Source organism: Hemicordylus capensis, chromosome 3 (assembly GCF_027244095.1).
Source record: "Hemicordylus capensis ecotype Gifberg chromosome 3, rHemCap1.1.pri, whole genome shotgun sequence".
Taxonomy (NCBI): domain Eukaryota; kingdom Metazoa; phylum Chordata; class Lepidosauria; order Squamata; family Cordylidae; genus Hemicordylus; species Hemicordylus capensis.
In genome coordinates, this window is record NC_069659.1 from 66,684,755 (window position 1) to 66,702,201 (window position 17,447).

The 17,447-nt window shown below is 42.4% G+C and overlaps 1 protein-coding gene across 7 annotated transcripts in view; it reads left to right on the forward strand.

Annotated features, from left to right (window-relative positions):
- Positions 1–17,447, forward strand: part of IGSF3 (immunoglobulin superfamily member 3) — a 185,355-nt gene that overhangs the window by 39,569 nt on the left and 128,339 nt on the right. For all 7 annotated transcript variants that reach the window (XM_053309402.1, XM_053309408.1, XM_053309403.1 and 4 more), the window contains exon 3: positions 11,437–11,814. In XM_053309402.1, the coding sequence (XP_053165377.1) occupies positions 11,437–11,814 (378 nt within the window). The remainder of the gene's footprint in view (positions 1–11,436; positions 11,815–17,447) is intronic.

Consider the following 17,447-nt stretch of genomic DNA (forward strand, 5'->3'; position numbering starts at 1 on the left):
TGGAGTCTATTGTCCAGCGGGAGATGAGGACTAAGTCAATAATCCTTGAATGGCAAACTACCTCTTTTTCACTTTGTTAGGTCTGTGCTAGCTTTTTGAAACCTAAATAATGCATTCTTTAATGGACTGATTTTAAAAAAATCAAATTAATAACCTTTGCATGATTACACTAGAACTAGTATAAATACCTTTTTTTCTGTTCTGCCACAAGTCAAATAGGAGCAAATGCTAGGCTGAATGGCTTCACCAGGATCATATGTTGCTGGTAAACTCAGTTGCCGAGAAGATATGCTTATTAGTTCCAATCCAAGGATCTTTGCTGTAACAGCAAATAAGCTAGATAGCTGTGAGTTGCAGGCTTCACTGCCAGTATGCCAAGAAATACGGGCAACACATAATTGCTTTACAATGAAGAAGATAGCTGCTGTCGTCCTCATTTGCCCCTTCTTTTGTATGCTGGTGGTGCACCGTGCTGATAATCTCATGTCCCATTTCACAGTACTCTACTCACTTTAGATCCAAGTGGCAAAGGACGATGAAACCTTTTGCCTTTTTGGTTTTTGTTGTGTTTGAGCCTTGGTTTTAATGGTTTTCAAGTGGATTTTAAGCTCCACCAGGCTGGCTGAGGTGGTGAGCTCAATATTGGAGAAGAGCACGGTGATGTTTTAATAAGTAACATGTTTAACTTTGCCAAATGGGTTCAGTTCTCTGCCACATATAAGTTGTCATTGAGGTTATTTTGTGATTGGGAGAATGTATGCCCAGTACTGGGAGAGTTGGTACACCCAGAGTTTAATGCCCTAAATATTCATGGCTATGTTGAGAAAACAGAGTGAGTAGGAAACCAACACATGACCAAGACCTCCTGCCTATATAGACAAACTTTTCGGTTTGTGTATCCTAACGTTTTGGCAACTTCTTGTGATTCTTTCCACTACTAGTGCCTACCTCTCCTAAACGTATTAGCGAAGTCTTGCTTTCCATATTTTATTTTCCAGTCACAGGAATGGTCTTGCAATTCAGCTTGCTAGAAAAATTGCAATGCGAATAAGTTTGAGGGTTTACCAAGAATATGGAGTGGCTCTAATGGCTGAGAAACCGGGAGTGGCTGTTTGGATAAAAAGGCTGGATGTTCATCTGCTTGATTAGCTGAACTTTCATATGTAATATTCATCATGAATCTTTGGTCTTTTATGATTTTTAAAAAGCATTCTTGTTGGATTAATTGCTGCCTAGCAAATTGTTTGCAACAAAGCTGACCTGCTTTTTTCTTTTTATATGTTCTCATAGCCTTGGGGAAATGTTCTGAGTTGAGACTTGTATGAATTTCTCCTATCATTGAATGAGATTTCTACTTAAAATGTCACTACTACTTCATTTACTATATAGAAACTTAACACAAAATTATTTCACTTCCAGCTACCAGCTGCATATTGCAGGTAGGTTGTATGCATATGGTATTAGACATCCTCTCCCATAGCACAGATGGAACTAGCAAGTCCCACTGTCTTGCTAATAGGTCTTGCTAATTCACACTAAGAATTATGTGAAACTCTTAAGAAAAATGCAAACGGGTCAAAATCATTTGAGAAGAACTGTTCTGTGTGCACTTCTTACTTTTGTCAAAAATTCCATATTTGCTCCTCAAAGCTAGATGAGGAAGCATGATCTTCTTCCATCTTGTTATAAACATGGACACAGAACTTGGGGAACTAAACAGAACTAAAACTAAAAATACCCTGACTAGTATTTTTATAACAATAGAGTATGTGATCTGCTACCCACATTTAGCACAGGGGTTTTCAACCCTTTTAAACAAATATACCCCCTTCTATCTGAAAACTCCAGCTCAAGTACCCCATATAAGCAGCCAAGGATTGTGACCTCCCGGCAGAAGTATATCTTGCCTTTGTTTGTCTGTTATTTATTTATTTATTTATTTATTTATTTATTTAACTTGTATACTGCCCAAACTTTCGTCTCTGGGCGGTTAACAAGTTGGTGAGGAATAAAATAAAACAAGTATATCTGCTTTGGCGTTAGGCCATCTACACAGTGGCATCCTGCCTTCTCCCGTCTTCTGGAGCTTTGTGGCCAGGGCTCCACAGCATATTCCTGACTTGACCTGTTTCTTCCTCCTCCTCTCCATGTAACTGGCTGGCTACGTGCTCAGGCTCAGCCCACCCATCCCTCAGCCGGGCTGACAGGCTCAGTAGTGCTGACACTGAGCAACAGCCACCACTTCCTTCACTGCCAAGCCTGTCGGTTAGTCTGAGCAAGGTATGAGAGGAGTCTATAGCAAGCTAGTCACATGGAGAGGAGGAGATGTGGGTATTGGTTTGTCTGGGGATGGGGAGACAGGAGGCGTGTCCACTGACTGAGGGGTGGCTATTCCAGTGGTGAGGAATAGAAGAAGTAATGTTCTTAGCCATTTTTGGAAGGGCAATATAGAAATTGAATAAGATGATGATGATGATGGCAGGCCAGCGAGTTGTTACAGGGGAAGAGAAGTCAGAAATCTATTAACTGTTTCCCCTTCTCGCTGCCCTGCCACCTCTTTGACATTGGGGAACAGTACCAACCTCCCACAGACCCTCACCTTGCTCCTCTGTAATGCCAGGTCTGTCCAGAACAAATCAGAAACCATTCATAATTTGATTCTGGATGAAGGGGCAGATCTGGTATCTATTACAGAGACTTGGTTGCGGGAGGGTGGTGGCCCAGTCTGGTGCCAGCTTCTTCTTCCAAGGTTGAGGAGCCGGTGCGGGAATGTGAGTGGGGATGTGGAGTGGCTGTGGTCTGTAAGAATAACCTCTCCATGACCAGGATCCCTGTGGAAGTGTCTGACCATATTGAATGAGTGTACCTAAGTTTAGGGATCAGGGATAGATGGGGACTTCTGTTGATCGCTCCGCTGCCTGATGGAGTCCTTAACTGAGCTGACGGACTTGGTCTTGGGTTTCGTATTGGAGTCCCCCAGGCTTGTGGTGCTGGGGGACTTCAAGTGTACACTTTGGGACCAATTTGTCCATGGTGGCTCAGGAGTTCATAGCGGCCATGACAACTATGGGCCTATCCCAAAGGGTCTCTGGACCGATGCACGTTGCAGGTCACATGCTTGATCTGGTCTTTCAGGCTGATTAGGGTGGTGTTCCGTGGGTGGGGACTCCTGTGATTTCCCCATTGCCATGGATGGACCACCATCTGGTTAAGTTTGGACTCACAGTCACACCCTACCTTCACAGGGGCGAGGGGCCTATTAGGATGGTCCGCCCAAGAAGGTTATTGGATCCAATAGGGTTCCAAAAAGCCTTGGAGGGATTTAGTGTTGGTTCTGCTGGTGATCCTGTTGATGCCCTGTTGGAGAATTGGAACAGCAAACTCACCAGGGCAGTAGACATGGTTGCTCGTAAGCATCCTCTCTGACCCACTTCAAAATTGACTCCTCCTTATATGGAAGAACTATGGGGGATGAAGCGGCAAGGTAGATGACTGGAGCAAATGGAGGAAGACTCTTCTCAAATCATATAGATTACAACATAGAGTACATTTGAAGATATATGCTCTGGCAATACAGGCGGCAAAGAAGCGATTCTTTTCAGCCGTATTGCATACGCAAGTTCACGTCCAGCGGTGCATAAGTGCCCCTCCCCCCTTGAATCAGAATTTGGAACCATCTATTACTTGCTGTGCTGTACTAAATGATTTTTTGTGTGGATAAAATCTCTCATATTTGGGCCGACTTATAGTTAGACCCCACAGTTACTGCAGTGTCTGAATCAGAGGTATCGAGTGACTCCTCTTATGTGGTTATGCTGGATCAGTTTAGGTTTGTGACTCATGTGGACAAGCTGTTTGGAGCGCTGCGACCTACCACCTGTTCTCTTGATGCTTACCCGACATGGCTAATACTATCTGGCAGGGAGGTTGTTGTAGAAGGCTTAGTCGAAATCATAAATGCTTTTCTGAGGGAGGGCAGGATGCCACCTTGCCTTAAGGGGGCAATTATTAGACCACTTCTGAAGAAGCCTGTCTTGGATCCCTCAGAGTTGAGCAATTATAGGCCTGTCTCCAACCTTCCATAGTTGGGCAAGGTAATTGAGAGGGTGGTGGCCTCCCTACTCCAGTCAGTCTTGGAGGAAACAGATTATCTCGACCCATTTCAAACTGGCTTTCGGGCAGGCTATGGGGTGGAGACTGCTCTGGTCGGCCTGATGGATGATCTCCAATTCGGAATTGACAGAGGAAGTGTGACTGTTAGTCCCTTTGGACCTCTCAGCAGCTTTCGGTACTACTGACCATAGTATCCTTCTGAGGGGGTTGGGGGTGGGAGGCACTGCTTTGCAGTAGTTCCGCTCTTACCTCACGGGCAGATTCCAGATGATGTCTCTTGGAGACTGTTGTTCTTTAAAATCTGAACTTTTGTATAGTGTCCCTCAGGGCTCATTATTGTCTCCGATGTTGTTTAACATCTACATGAAACCGCTGGGAGAGATCACCAGGAGATTTGGCGCAGGGTGTTATTAGTATGCTGATGGCACCCAAATCTTTTTCTCCATGTCAACATCATCAGGAGAAGGCGTATCCTCCCTAAATGCCTGCCTGGAGGCAGTGATGGGCTGGATGAGGTAGCAAGCTGAGGCTGAATCCAGAGAAGAAAAGAGATACTTATTGTGCGGGGTCAGAACTCGGGAGATGATTTTGATCTGCCAGTTCTGGATGGGGTCACACTTTGCCAGAAGGAACAGGTATGCAGTCTTGGGGTGCTTCTGGACACAAATCTCTCCCTGGTGTCCCACGTTGAGGCAATGGCCAGAGGTGTCTTTTATCAGCTTCAGCTGATACTCCTGCTGTGTCCATTTTTTGAGATAAATGACCTCAGAACAGCGCATTTGCTGGTAACCTCTTGGCTGGATTACTGCAATGCGCTCTGTGTGGGGCTGCCTTTGTACACAGTCCGGAAACTGTTGTTGGTCCACAATGTGGCAGCCAAGTTGGTCTCTAGGTCATCTCGGAGAGACCATATCACTCCTATCTTAAAAGATCTACACTGGTTGCTGATAGGTTTCTGGGCAAAAAGGTTTTGGTTCTAACCTATAAAACCCTAAACACCTTGGGCCCTGGGTATTTAAGAGAACGTCTTCTTCGCTATGAACCACACCGCCCATTGGGATCATCTGGAGAGGTTCGTCTGCAGTTGCCACCGGCTCAACTGGTGGCTACTCAGGGACAGGGCTTCCCTGAGGCTTTGGAACACACTTCCTGCTGAAATAAGAGCCTCCCCATCTTTTACAGCTTTTAAAAAGGCAGTCAAGATGTATTGTTCACCCAGGCTTTTAATTAGATATTGTTTTAATTGTGTTTTTAATAGTTTTAACATTGTAAATTTTAATTGTTGTAATGTTTCTATCTTTTAATCTTTTTTTACCTTATAAACCGCCCAGAGACTTGAGGGCGGTATATAAATGTTTTAAATAAATAAAATAAATGTATCCCATGAAGCTTTAAAGTACACCCAGGGGTTCAAATACTCCTGGTTGAAAATACCTGATTTAGCAAAGAGTTTCATGAAAGAACTGACTTGTTAACTGGAGTATTGGTAAAATATGGCACACACTTCCCCTGAAGTTTTAAAGCATCTTTGCATTAGTGCATATTATATCACAATGGAAATTGGCTTTCTTTTCCTCCCTTTTCTTGCAAAATTTGTTTAAATATTAAAAGATTGCAAGTTTAAAACATCCTTTTGACACTGAGTGGCAGGCATGTTCTCCTCAGTTAAATGGCATTTGAGTTCATGTTGTCATTCTGTTCTCAATTTCTAGTGCTATAAGCTTTAATTGGTAGACTGAGGGTGTGATCCTATGTATATATATTATATTACATTAATCATTGTGGGACTTACTTTCAAGTAAACATGTATAGGACTGTGCTGTAAAAAGGCTAAATGGTGTTAAAGTCCCACTAACTGCACATACGTTGGAGCCCTAGCTGATTGGTGGCAGTAAATTTTAATTATTGGTGCTGCTAAGAGCATACTTGTCCATTACTTGAAGGTGTTTGGCTCCTGGTTGGCCACTTTTAACAGGAAATGAAAAAGGAAGTTGCCTTTTCTTTTAATAGTGAGCTTTTGTTGTTGGATGTTGCATTGTAAGTACTTTGCACTTGCGTCAGTATCTCAAAAAGGCACCTATATTGTGCTTTTGATAATATCAAAATATTTTTTGCATGCTTAATCAGTTAAAAGGCTATGTAATAGAACAAAAAGTCTTGAGTGGGTTGACAGCACAAATAGTTCCCATTCTAGAGAGCTTCTCTACAGCTTGCCCATTCTATTTCCGCTTTGTATTGATGCAACTCAGCTTATCTCTGAACTGATATACAATTCAGGATAATTTAGCTACCTCCACATGCACAATATTATGATTTTGATATAATAATGTCTCTAATTATTAATAATTTTAATAATTTGTTTTATATCCTTTTCATCATGTGTTATGTATTTTAACCTGTGATTTTAATGTTGGGATTTATACACAGCCTAGAGATTTATATATCAGGCAGTATAAAAATGATCGATAGATAAATAATAAATATAATGTTATGCTAGTAAGAAATCTGGGTTAAGCATCCAGTTCTCCAGTTCAAAGTGAATATTTCCTGAGGGATGCAATAGTAGGAAGAGAGGTGCTAGTTTGCAATAAGAAAAGAGCATCTGGCTCTGCAGCTACTTGGAATCCCTCAAGGAACTGCTAATTGTGCCTCATAAATTATAGGGATGTGTATGAAATGGATTTTGCATTTTGTTTTGAGCTCAAAATGAAATTCAAAATGGCTGAAACATTACGTTGAACAGCGGTCGGACCGGCTGTAATGACAAAACCACTTGAAATGTTTCAAGTGTTTCGGCCATAAAGAACAATGGGGAAATCCAAAACACCCCATTGTTCCCCATGGGTAGCTCCTAGGGACACCAAGGTGGGTTGTGTGGTAGGGCACGATGGGTGCTACCTATCAGCTACCCACAAAAGAAATGGGAAAGTGGGCAATTTTAAAGTAATTTTTAACTTCCCCCCCAAATCCCCATAGGATCCTATAGGGGTTTGGGGGGAAAGTTAAAAATCGCTCACTTTCCCATTTCCTTTGTGGGTGGCTGATAGGTAGCACCCATCATGCCCTACTACACAACCCACCTTGGTGTCCCTAGGAGCTACCCATGGGGAACAATGGGGTGTTTTGAATTTTCCCATTTTTTTCTGTATGGCCAGAACAAGCAGCACTCGCGGAGTGCACACTTTTGCAATCTTGACTTGAAAAATGCTGGAGAAGAACGCAGTAAAAGGGAATCTGTCCCTCCCAACACAGAGTGCACATTTCAAACACAGTTGAAAGGGCCAAAAAATAATCACTGACCAAAATCCACTGATGCCACAGTGCCTGCGCTACAGTAACATGATTGGCACAAGTTGTTCTCTCTCACACAATTATTCCTACATTTTTTTCTTTTCTAGCATTGCAACAGCTGCCACAGCACCACCCTTAGCAGCAAGCAATCATAGCCATAGACTAAACTAGAACAACTTCAGCAACATTTTGACTGAGTACACCTTGCAATACAGATTGCAGAGCAGTGAGTGAGCACAAGTTACTCAAGGCTAGACATGGAACTCATCACAGCAATCATAAAGAAATGTTACTTGCGCGCACACACACCTGCCACTCTCCATTTCTTGCCACAACATTATCTGACAAACAAAACAAATCTCAAGGTCTGAAAACAAAATTATCTCACAAACAAACCCAACCCCAAGTTCTGCCTTTGTCAATCTGAGATCCAGCAAAACCAGATAGTTACAGCAGCAATAGCAAAGCATATTTATACTCAGTGCTGAGAAAAGAAAACCACACAATCAAACCTACCTCCCTGCTCTTCTGATGTATCCTGTTAATGGAACTGTTCCGGGGTGATTGGCGAATACTCCCAAATATGTTCGGGCTTTGTATGGGTAATTAGCGAGCTCGGGTGGAGCAGTCCCATGTCAGAATACATTTTGTGCAAAGTTCTGGTCCTGGGGAAATGAACTGACAGAATGGTTGAAGTTCAAAATAAATAAAGAATATTTGGGGTACAGTGGAATAGGATAGCTGATTAAATCAATATTACTACTAAAATACATTACAAAGATTAACCAGATACTTGCAAAGAGGCAATTTAGCATAGTGTCTGAATTATGACCTCCAGGCTAGCTAGAGAAAAGACTCGGAGAAACAGATTTTTGGATTTAAGAAAGAGCAAGGATAGGGATTGCCCAGAGCGACACAGTGATTATCATTTAACCTCGTCCTTCCATTTAGTGGTGAGCAGACCCTTGTGGCTCAGGTGCAACCAAAGGACCTCTTTCCTCATGTCTGGAACCAGGCAGCAGCAGAGAACCAAAAGCAGCTCAGCGGTTAGGCAGCAAGGGTAAATCCAAAAGATGTCCTCGTGCAGCAAACTTCTTGTAGCAGTGTGGTGAGCTGGATAGATTAGGCCAGCGAGGAAGGCTGATCTGGAGGCTGAGAGCATGAATGGTGTGAAGAGCAAGACACGGCCTGGTGTTATGGCTGATGTCAAGTCTGTCGCCCATACAGTAGGTGACTCCACGATATAGAGACCAAATGAAGCACATTGGTTCATGAAATTCAGGCCAGTTATAGCCCAAAATGGGCCCTGAGGCAAAATACCAGCTGCTGCTCCTTCCTGAGGAGGGAAATTCCGTTGGATACATTGTCTTTGTTTGCTGCCTGTACTTGAGTAAAACACAATAGCATAAATGGTCAAGAACAACCTGGAAACAACCATTTACCTGTATGTAAATGGACTGAACAGATATGCAAACATGGTATCTGTCAGGTTGGAGGGACCCAGTAAACCAATCATTAAGTTCCTATTGCCCACTTAGCTCTTTTGTGATGGGGAAGGGAGTTATGTTCACAGTGCCTTATCTGGCTTTCCTGCTGATGTGATTAGTGTTAGCTTGTTTGAGGTAACCACAGAGGAGAGGATGTAAAGGGTCGATCTTGGGACAGAAAGACCTTGAAAGTGAAGTTAACTCGGGTCTGCTCAGGCATTTCCTAATATAGAAAAAGACATGAGGCCAATCCCCTTTCAATTAACTTGGCAGCTGTTGAATCTGGAGGCAATCGTCCCACTGCCTGCTAAGTAACCTGTCCCCACCTTTAGAAGAACGACACTGTAGTTGTGGGTCAGGAGATACAGAAACTGTTGCACATATCCTTCTCCACTGTGATCTCCATTTATATCCCAGGGAATGCCTTATTGTTCCTTTAATATGTAAACTGGTAGATCAATCCGACGATAACCTTGTAAAACATCTGCTTTCAGATAAAGATGCTTCAATTTCTATTTCTGTAGCTAAGTTTAGTTATATTGTTTTTAAAAGGTATAATGGGATATCATCCCAATTTTAAATTGTGTGTGTGTGTGTGTATATATATATATATATATATATATATATATATATATATATATATATATATATACACACACACACACATTTTAATGCTTACTAGTTTTTATTCTCTGTTTGGTCAATGACTGTAAATAAAATTACAATACAATACAATAACCTGTCCCTAATATGCCAACAAATGGAGAGCCCACAATCCTGTGAGACTCCTGAGCAAGTTAAGAGTGGGATCTACAAGCCTGTAGTCCTGGACATAATAAGCAGAGAGGCTTCTGGGAGCCTGGAGAATGGCAGTGCTGGCAACAATCCTATTCAAGAGAGGCATAAGGGCTCTCTCTGCCTCCTAGTCCCTTTGAATACAATTTGAAACTCCATCCTTTTGTGTCCTCCCCTCCTACCTTCCCCCAGCCAATGAGGGCACAGTTGCCCATGGAAACACTTGATTTATATGATAGCAAGCCAACTAAGGAGATCGCAAGCCAATCAGAAGCCAGTGCCAGAAACCCAATTGGCAAGGGAAAAACAGGCCTCCAAAATGACACTAGAAATGTATCAATTGAAAAGGGTTGTTTTTGTTCTGAGTTCGGAACAGGCCCTTTATTTAGAGGGCATTTTGTTTTCAGTTTGACACACTTGAGGAGACCTGTTTTGAGTCAAAATGTCCTGCATAACCCTAACAAATTGCGTTAAGGGATTATGTAGTAGCTTTCATTCATGCTTTATGCAAGTGAATGAGGGGAATGGAGAACTTGGTAGATTTTACTGAGGATAATCATTTATTTTGTAAGATTTTGACATTGCACATTTCTTTAACTAGAAATGGATTGGGAGGGACAACTGGCAAGTTCACTTGCTATGTTTCTGTCATGGCTGCAGTATAAAACAAGGCATGTTTACATGAAGCCCCATTGAATTCAATGTCCTTACTCTAAATCAGTTGTGCATAGGATTTCAGCTTTAGTCAAATAAGATTTTGCTGAGGAAAGATTACAGAAAGAGATTCTCCTGAGCCGTTCTTTGTTTTCGGATCTATGTGGCTTATTTCTCCCTTTGCTTGAAACTGACAATGTGCACGTCAGCTTCTTTCTGTGGAGAGACATTTCTCTTGTGTTTTCTTTTATTTGTGAAAGAAAAATGAAAGTTGCTTCTTCTGACTTGAAGTAAAGCACATATTGCACAGGAACCTAGGGAATAAGAAACTATGGTTTGAGCTTAGTTTGTTTTACCTAGCCATGGTTTGGGTGAAGCACAAGTCCCCAAGTGTGTACACGATGTTGAATTGTGGCATTCTTCAGATAAGAAGCGGAATTCTTCACTCTTTCCTCTTACTTTCAAAAAAAGAAAAGGGGAGTGTGCAATCCTGAAGCAATCCCAGGTTCCTTCTTTCACTGGGAAATCATGTTTTTTCAACATTGCCTGAACCCATCTAGCATGTCCCAACTTCAACTTAAAGGCCATATGCACAATTTGCTGGTAGAAAGTCCCTGAACCAGCATAAATAGTAGGTAAAGACTTAATCTCTTGCTTTGTGGATAGTATTTCCTGATTAATCCACATGGGAGTTGTCATTGTGAAATAAGTGTTCATATATTTTAATCCATGCACATTTCTCTTTGGAGAAAGAGGCTATTCTATTTGAATATGGCATGTGTGAATGTTTTTTGTTGGGAAGCAGTGATGTTTTAAGTCTGTCCACAGAACTACTTATGACCTTGAGAAAATAACACACACACACACACACACACACACACACACATACAAACAAAAAACTTTATTTATAATAAAGAAAGAAAGAAAGAAAGATTTTTGTTTGTTTTTATAGTCTTAATTTCCTTTTGGGAAAACTTGAGCAAAAACACTGCTTGAGAATTACTTAAGTAAGTACTAATGTGTGAGTGGATTTAATTTAATAAACTAGGTTTGGCTAATCCCCTCTCTTTCTCTCTCTTTTGTTGTCTTCTCTCAGGGGTGACATTTGCACAACGTCAAGTTGCTGTTCAAGAAGGCCCTCTCTACCGTACTGAAAATTCCCACATTACCATCTGGTGCAAGGTCAGTGGTTACCAAGGACCATCGGAACAGAATTTTCAGTGGTCCATATATCTCCCTTCTGCCCCAGAAAGGGAGGTACAAATTGTCAGCACCATGGACCCATCCTTTCCTTATGCTATCTACACCCAGCGTGTCAGAAGCGGAGAAATCTATGTAGAGAGAGTCCAAGGGGATTATGCTTTACTGCATATCACAGAGCTGCAGGACAGGGATGCTGGCGAGTATGAGTGCCATACACCCACCACTGATGAACAGTACTTTGGGAGCTACAGTGCAAAGATGAAACTAATGGGTAAGGTGTTTATTTTACAGAACTGTTTTATCGATATGGCAACACTACATTGAATGCTAGGCACTACATTAATGAGCCCAAAGGAGCCATGGGCTCCCACATTTCCCGCTCCTCTTTCTTCTCTTTTGCAGGAGAACAGGAAAATGAAAGTGTCTGCTTTTACTTTAAGAACAAGCCACAGCTCTGGCTATATATGAATCTGGCGAACTATAGTTTTATTATTTATTGATTGATTTGATTTGATTTGATTTCTATACCGCCCTTCCAAAAATGGCTCAGGGCGGTTTACAAAGAGAAATAAATAATAAGATGTATCCCTGTCCCCAAAGGGCTCACATTCTAAAAAGAAACAAGATAGACATCAGCAACAATCACTGGAAGTACTGTGCTGGGGGTGGATAGGGCCAGTTACTCTCCCCCTGCTAAATAAAGAGGATCACCACATTAAAAGGTGCCTCTTTGCCAAGTTAGCAGGGGCCCACATTGAACCTTGAACAGAGGGTAATTTAAACCTTGAACAGAGGGTAGGAATAAGTGGACAGTTCTCACAAGGGCGGGGGCGGGGGAATAAAAAGTACCCAGGGATTGGTAATAGGACCAGAACTCTTTAACTTGTTCATAAATGAACTAGAAGTTGGGGCAAGCAGCACAGTGGCCAAATTTGAAGATGACACTAAACTATTTAGGGTAGTAAATCCACAACAGATTGTGAGAAGCTGCAAAAAGATCTCTCCAAACCACTTTGCCTGCTTGCAAAACAGTTCACGCATAGAGGGACTCAGGGTGTTGCCCATGAGTCCCAGATGTGTCCCCACAATCTCTCATTACCCATGTTCCTTGTTAGTCTGGATGTCAGCCTGTCTTTTTGCAGTTTGGATGTTATATTTTTTTAAAATGAAGGGATGCAAATAGGTTTTATTTTATTCATTTATTTATTTTTAGCTTCTGTAATACCCCTACTAACCTTGCATTTGAATTAGCCCTTACGCTTGGGCTTTGAACCTCATTGGAGGAAGAAGTACTACAGGCTACTGTAGCCTTGCAGAGAGTTCCTCTACATCGGGGTCCCCAAATGTTGTATTACAACTCACATTATCCCTGTCCCCAAGAGCCAAAGAGAGTTGTTGTCCAGCCTCTGGGGGTCCAAGACTGAGAACCCCTGCTCTATATTCCCACATTGTTGAGACATACCATGTGGATAATGCTACCAAGAGACAGATCTCGGGTGACTTTAGAACTTGGTGCCAAGGTTTGGTGTCAGCCTCTCAGGTGAATAGCAAGTGCCCAGCTGTGGTTCAGTGCCGTGAGAGAAGCCAGGGAGAAATGCTTTTCTATATCTGTTTGTGACAGGGATTGGAATTGTAAGTAGTTTAACTTTGAAAATCCCATTGCTAGCAAAAGGATTCCTCATGTGATTGAGAGAGAGTCTGTTTCTCTTGTTGGTGACTATTTCAAGTGATGGATGAATTTCCCTCAGCTTGAGTTGGTAATCATGGGCTATGTCAGCAAGCATCTTGCAAGGGGGAGTCTCTGGGTTCTGAGAGTTCTCTGCTGGCTTGCAGAAAGCTGCTATTTCAGTGCTGCTCCTCCCAAATACCCAGGAACAAGAGAGAGATTAGGTCTAGCTAGAGGACAACAACCCCATAAAACATTTGCAAGATGTGATCAAGAGAATTGATCCAAATAGGAATATTATCTGTCAGTCAAGAGGCTGTTTGGTTTAATGTTCTCCTTACATAGTTCACAGCGATCAATGAGAGCTTGAGGTATAATATTAGAAAATGTCCTACAAGAAGTTGGCTTTAACATCTGATCTCCTGAATGCTGGCCATGATGTCCAGAATTTTTCTTTCCAAGCCAGATAACTTCTCAGGAAAATGCCATTTGATTTGTTGTAACATAATGAGCTGGACAGATCCATATTCTGAACCAGGTGATTATGAACTTTGACAACATTGCTAATAATCTCAGTTGACAGTCGGACTTGGATAGAGGATACACTGTTTCCTCTAGTGTATCTGGGAGTAACTAGAAATACCCATTCAAGAAGCCCTTCTGAGCTATGAGTGAGGTACTGTTTTTCATTTTCTCAGAAGTGGAACCAAACTTTCATCAAGTTATGAATTTTTAATTCCCTCATTAGGTTCAGCAGCTTTTATTTGGCAGCAGACTGTCCCAAGGGACTGTGGGGGAGTTGGGATTCTTAGTTCTTCTGAGCGCTATGAAGTGTGTGGGGGAGGGGTGCATAGAAGATTTTAAAACTGCATTTGCTGGTTGATTGTACCACTTAGTGCCCTGGTAGTTTGTGGTAAACATTAATTGATCATTTTGTCTTGGTTTGCTGTTATTTAAAGATGTGATTCTGGAGGCCAGTTCCACATTAAAGACTCAAGCAGGCAAAAGTAAAGGCTGGTATACATACCATATGAAAGCTGCACGTCATTTTCATATTATTATTATTATTATTATTATTAATAATAATAATAATTAATAAATAAATAAATTTATATCCTGCTCTTCCTCCAAGGAGCCCAGAGCGGTGTACTACATACTTAAGTTTCTCTTTCACAACAACCCTGTGAAGTAGGCTAGGCTGAGAGAGAAGTGACTGGCCCAGAGTCACCCAGCTAGTTTTATGGCTGAATGGGGATTTGAACTCGGGTCTCCCCGGTCCTAGTCCAGCACTCTAACCACTACACCACGCTGGATCCTAGTGAAACTCCATATATAATGGAGTTGGTCAGTGTGTTGTGTTATCACTATTACATGCTGCCACATGGAAGCTGTTTCAAGTGATGACTATAACAGGCCAACCAGCCCTTAGTTTGGTAGGAAAGTGGGGAGGAAATGCACATTTGACGGAACAGTCAAACTTGAATACTCTGCCGTAACTAAGCATAAGTATATTTGACTGAAATAATCACACATTTACTCCTGCCTCAATTTCCCTTCCATTCGTCTGTCCCTTTCTGACAGTAAGCTCCTTGAGGCAGGGACCTGCACTCTCATTCTCTTTAAAGCACCAGGTATACAGATGGTGCTATATAGAGATGTTTGGCCTGATGGATGATCTCCAGTGGGGAATTGACAGAAGGTGTGACTCAATTGGTCTTTTTGGCTCTGTTGGCAGCTCTCGATACTATCTAATATAGTATCCTTCTGGACCATCTGAAGGAGTTGGGAGGCACTGATTTGCACTAGTTCCACTCCTTCTTCTCGCAGAGATTCCAGATAGTGTTGCTTGGAGACTGGTGTTCTTTTTGAAGAACTGGTGTTCTTCAAAAAGTGAACTTTTATATGGCATCCCTGGGGCTCCATATTGTTTCCAATGCTGTTTAACATCTACATGAAACCCTAACCCTAACCACTACATGAAACCACTGGAAGATATCATCAGGAGGTTTGGTGGAGGGTGTTAACAGTATTATGTTGACACCCAAATCTGCTTCTCTATGTCAGAGTCATTGGGAAAAGGTATAACCTCCCTAAATGCCTGCCTGGAAATTGTTATCCCTTATCCAGCCCATCACTAACTGAGACTGAATCCAAATGAGATGGAGGTGCTTATTGTTTGGGTTTGGAACTAAGGAGACGATTTTGATCCACCTGTTCTGGATGGGGTTACACTCTAGCAGAAGGAACAGGTACGTAGTCTGAGTGTGCTACGGCATCCAAACCTCTCTCTGGTGTCTCAGGTTGAGGCAGTGGCCAGAGGTGCTTTCTATCTGCTTTGGCTAATACGCCAGCTGTGTTAGTTTCTTGAGATAAACCACCTCAAAACAGTAGTACATATGCTGATAACCTCCAGACTTGACTACTGCAGTGTGCTGTATGTGGGGCTGGCTTTGGAATGCACTCCCTGCTGAAATAAGAGCCCCCTCATCTCTGACAGTTCTGACACACTGAGCCTCTTCTCACGATCTGTGAGAAGGGCTCCAGAGCGGGCTTCGGGGAAGGTGGGCAAAACCTAGCTTCCCTGCAGACAATAGCGGTGGCATTGCTGGGAGCGCTCCCTGTACACCCAGATGATTACCAGGCAACGGGGAGGGTCAGGGGCCGGGATATGTTGAGTGTGCAGTGCATCATGGGGATCCCCCCTCCCTTCCCTGGGCTCCCCGCAATCTGGCAGATGAGGTAAGCAGGTAGGGCAAAAAAGTGGGGAGCATTTGCATTCAGCTGTGGAAGAAGGAAATATCTTGACCATTCACTGAATTCCCTACATCTTTCTCTTCCTCTGTTTGAAGATTTGCCATGGGCCAATTCCACTTGGCAAGCACTTTGAGCAGAGGGATAAATCATGCTACATTGTGCTCCTTGGCATTGTATCTCTTGGTTTCTCATTAACATCATGCTGCCTTCTGGACTTGAGCTACATTCTAATGGGGCCTATGGCCATGAATAGCTCTTATTTTATTTGGCTTGTCAGCTAGACCCACAGGTGGCTTCACTCTATGAAAGGTTAGTGGGAAGATTGCACTGTAATTCAGTGAGGAAACCCAAGTACTTTGGATAGCAATGGTTTTTGTATGCTCTTGAAATGTTGGAGGGGGCAGGGGGGGAGTTTATCCTCAGGGTGCTGTCAGTCATATATGATGATATTTAGTTACTGTCACTAAGAGCCGGTTCAGATGATATAGTCAATAGCCCATTCTTACCATGGGGAGCATGGGCATGCATATTTTAACACTGTCTCCCATAAATTGAAAGTATAAATTAGTAAGATAATCCCATGAACACACATGCATGTGTTTCCATAAAAGCTTATAGAAATTCACAGACTTTAAATTGTAGGATATACATTTAAGTGTGTGATATTATCGCAGGTGTCAGTTGACCTTGGGCAAGCAATGAACTAGAAATACTGAGAACACAGAATCTTGGTCGATAGGAAAGTTTTTGCATTGACTAATGCAGGCATTGACAAATTTTCTTTAGATCTGGGAGCCGGCCCCAAAACTTAGGAGCCAGACAATGTACACTTGACAAAATTGCCAGACTTGGTGACATACATTGTGGAGGGCGAGGATAAACAGGCTTCTCTTTATCCCCTTTACAAGGGTATACTTAGAGCAGAAATACAACTGCCTGGGACAAATAAAGATTTTATTAAGTCTAAATATCCTAGTCTAGGTGCCACAGTTAAATTTCTTGATGTCCTTTCCACCTGGGATTTGGTAAGCCTGGGAAGTAAGCCCCATTGAATTTGGTGAGACTTCAGAGTCTCAGCATGGGACATGCCAGTGGCAGGGCTCTTTTCATTTACCAGGTACTTCCTTGTTCCCTAGAAGCTAGAGATCCTTGCCAAAGATGTAGTGGGCAGACTTTATCAAAATGAAAAGTTCTCTGGTCTTTACCTTAGTGGAACATAGTCATAAATAGAGCCAGTGTGACATAGTGGTTAAGTGTTGGTCTAGGACTTGGGAGGCTCAAGTACAAATCCCTATTCAGCCATGAAACTCTCTGGGTGACTCTGGGCCGGTCACTTCTCTCAGCCTAACCCAACTCACAGGGTTGTTGTGGGGATAAACATAATTGTATACACTACTTTGGGATCCTTGAAGGAAGAGTGGGATATAAATAAATTAGTTTTTTAAAGAAATGTTGTGTTTACTGTCCTACACCTCCCCCCCCCC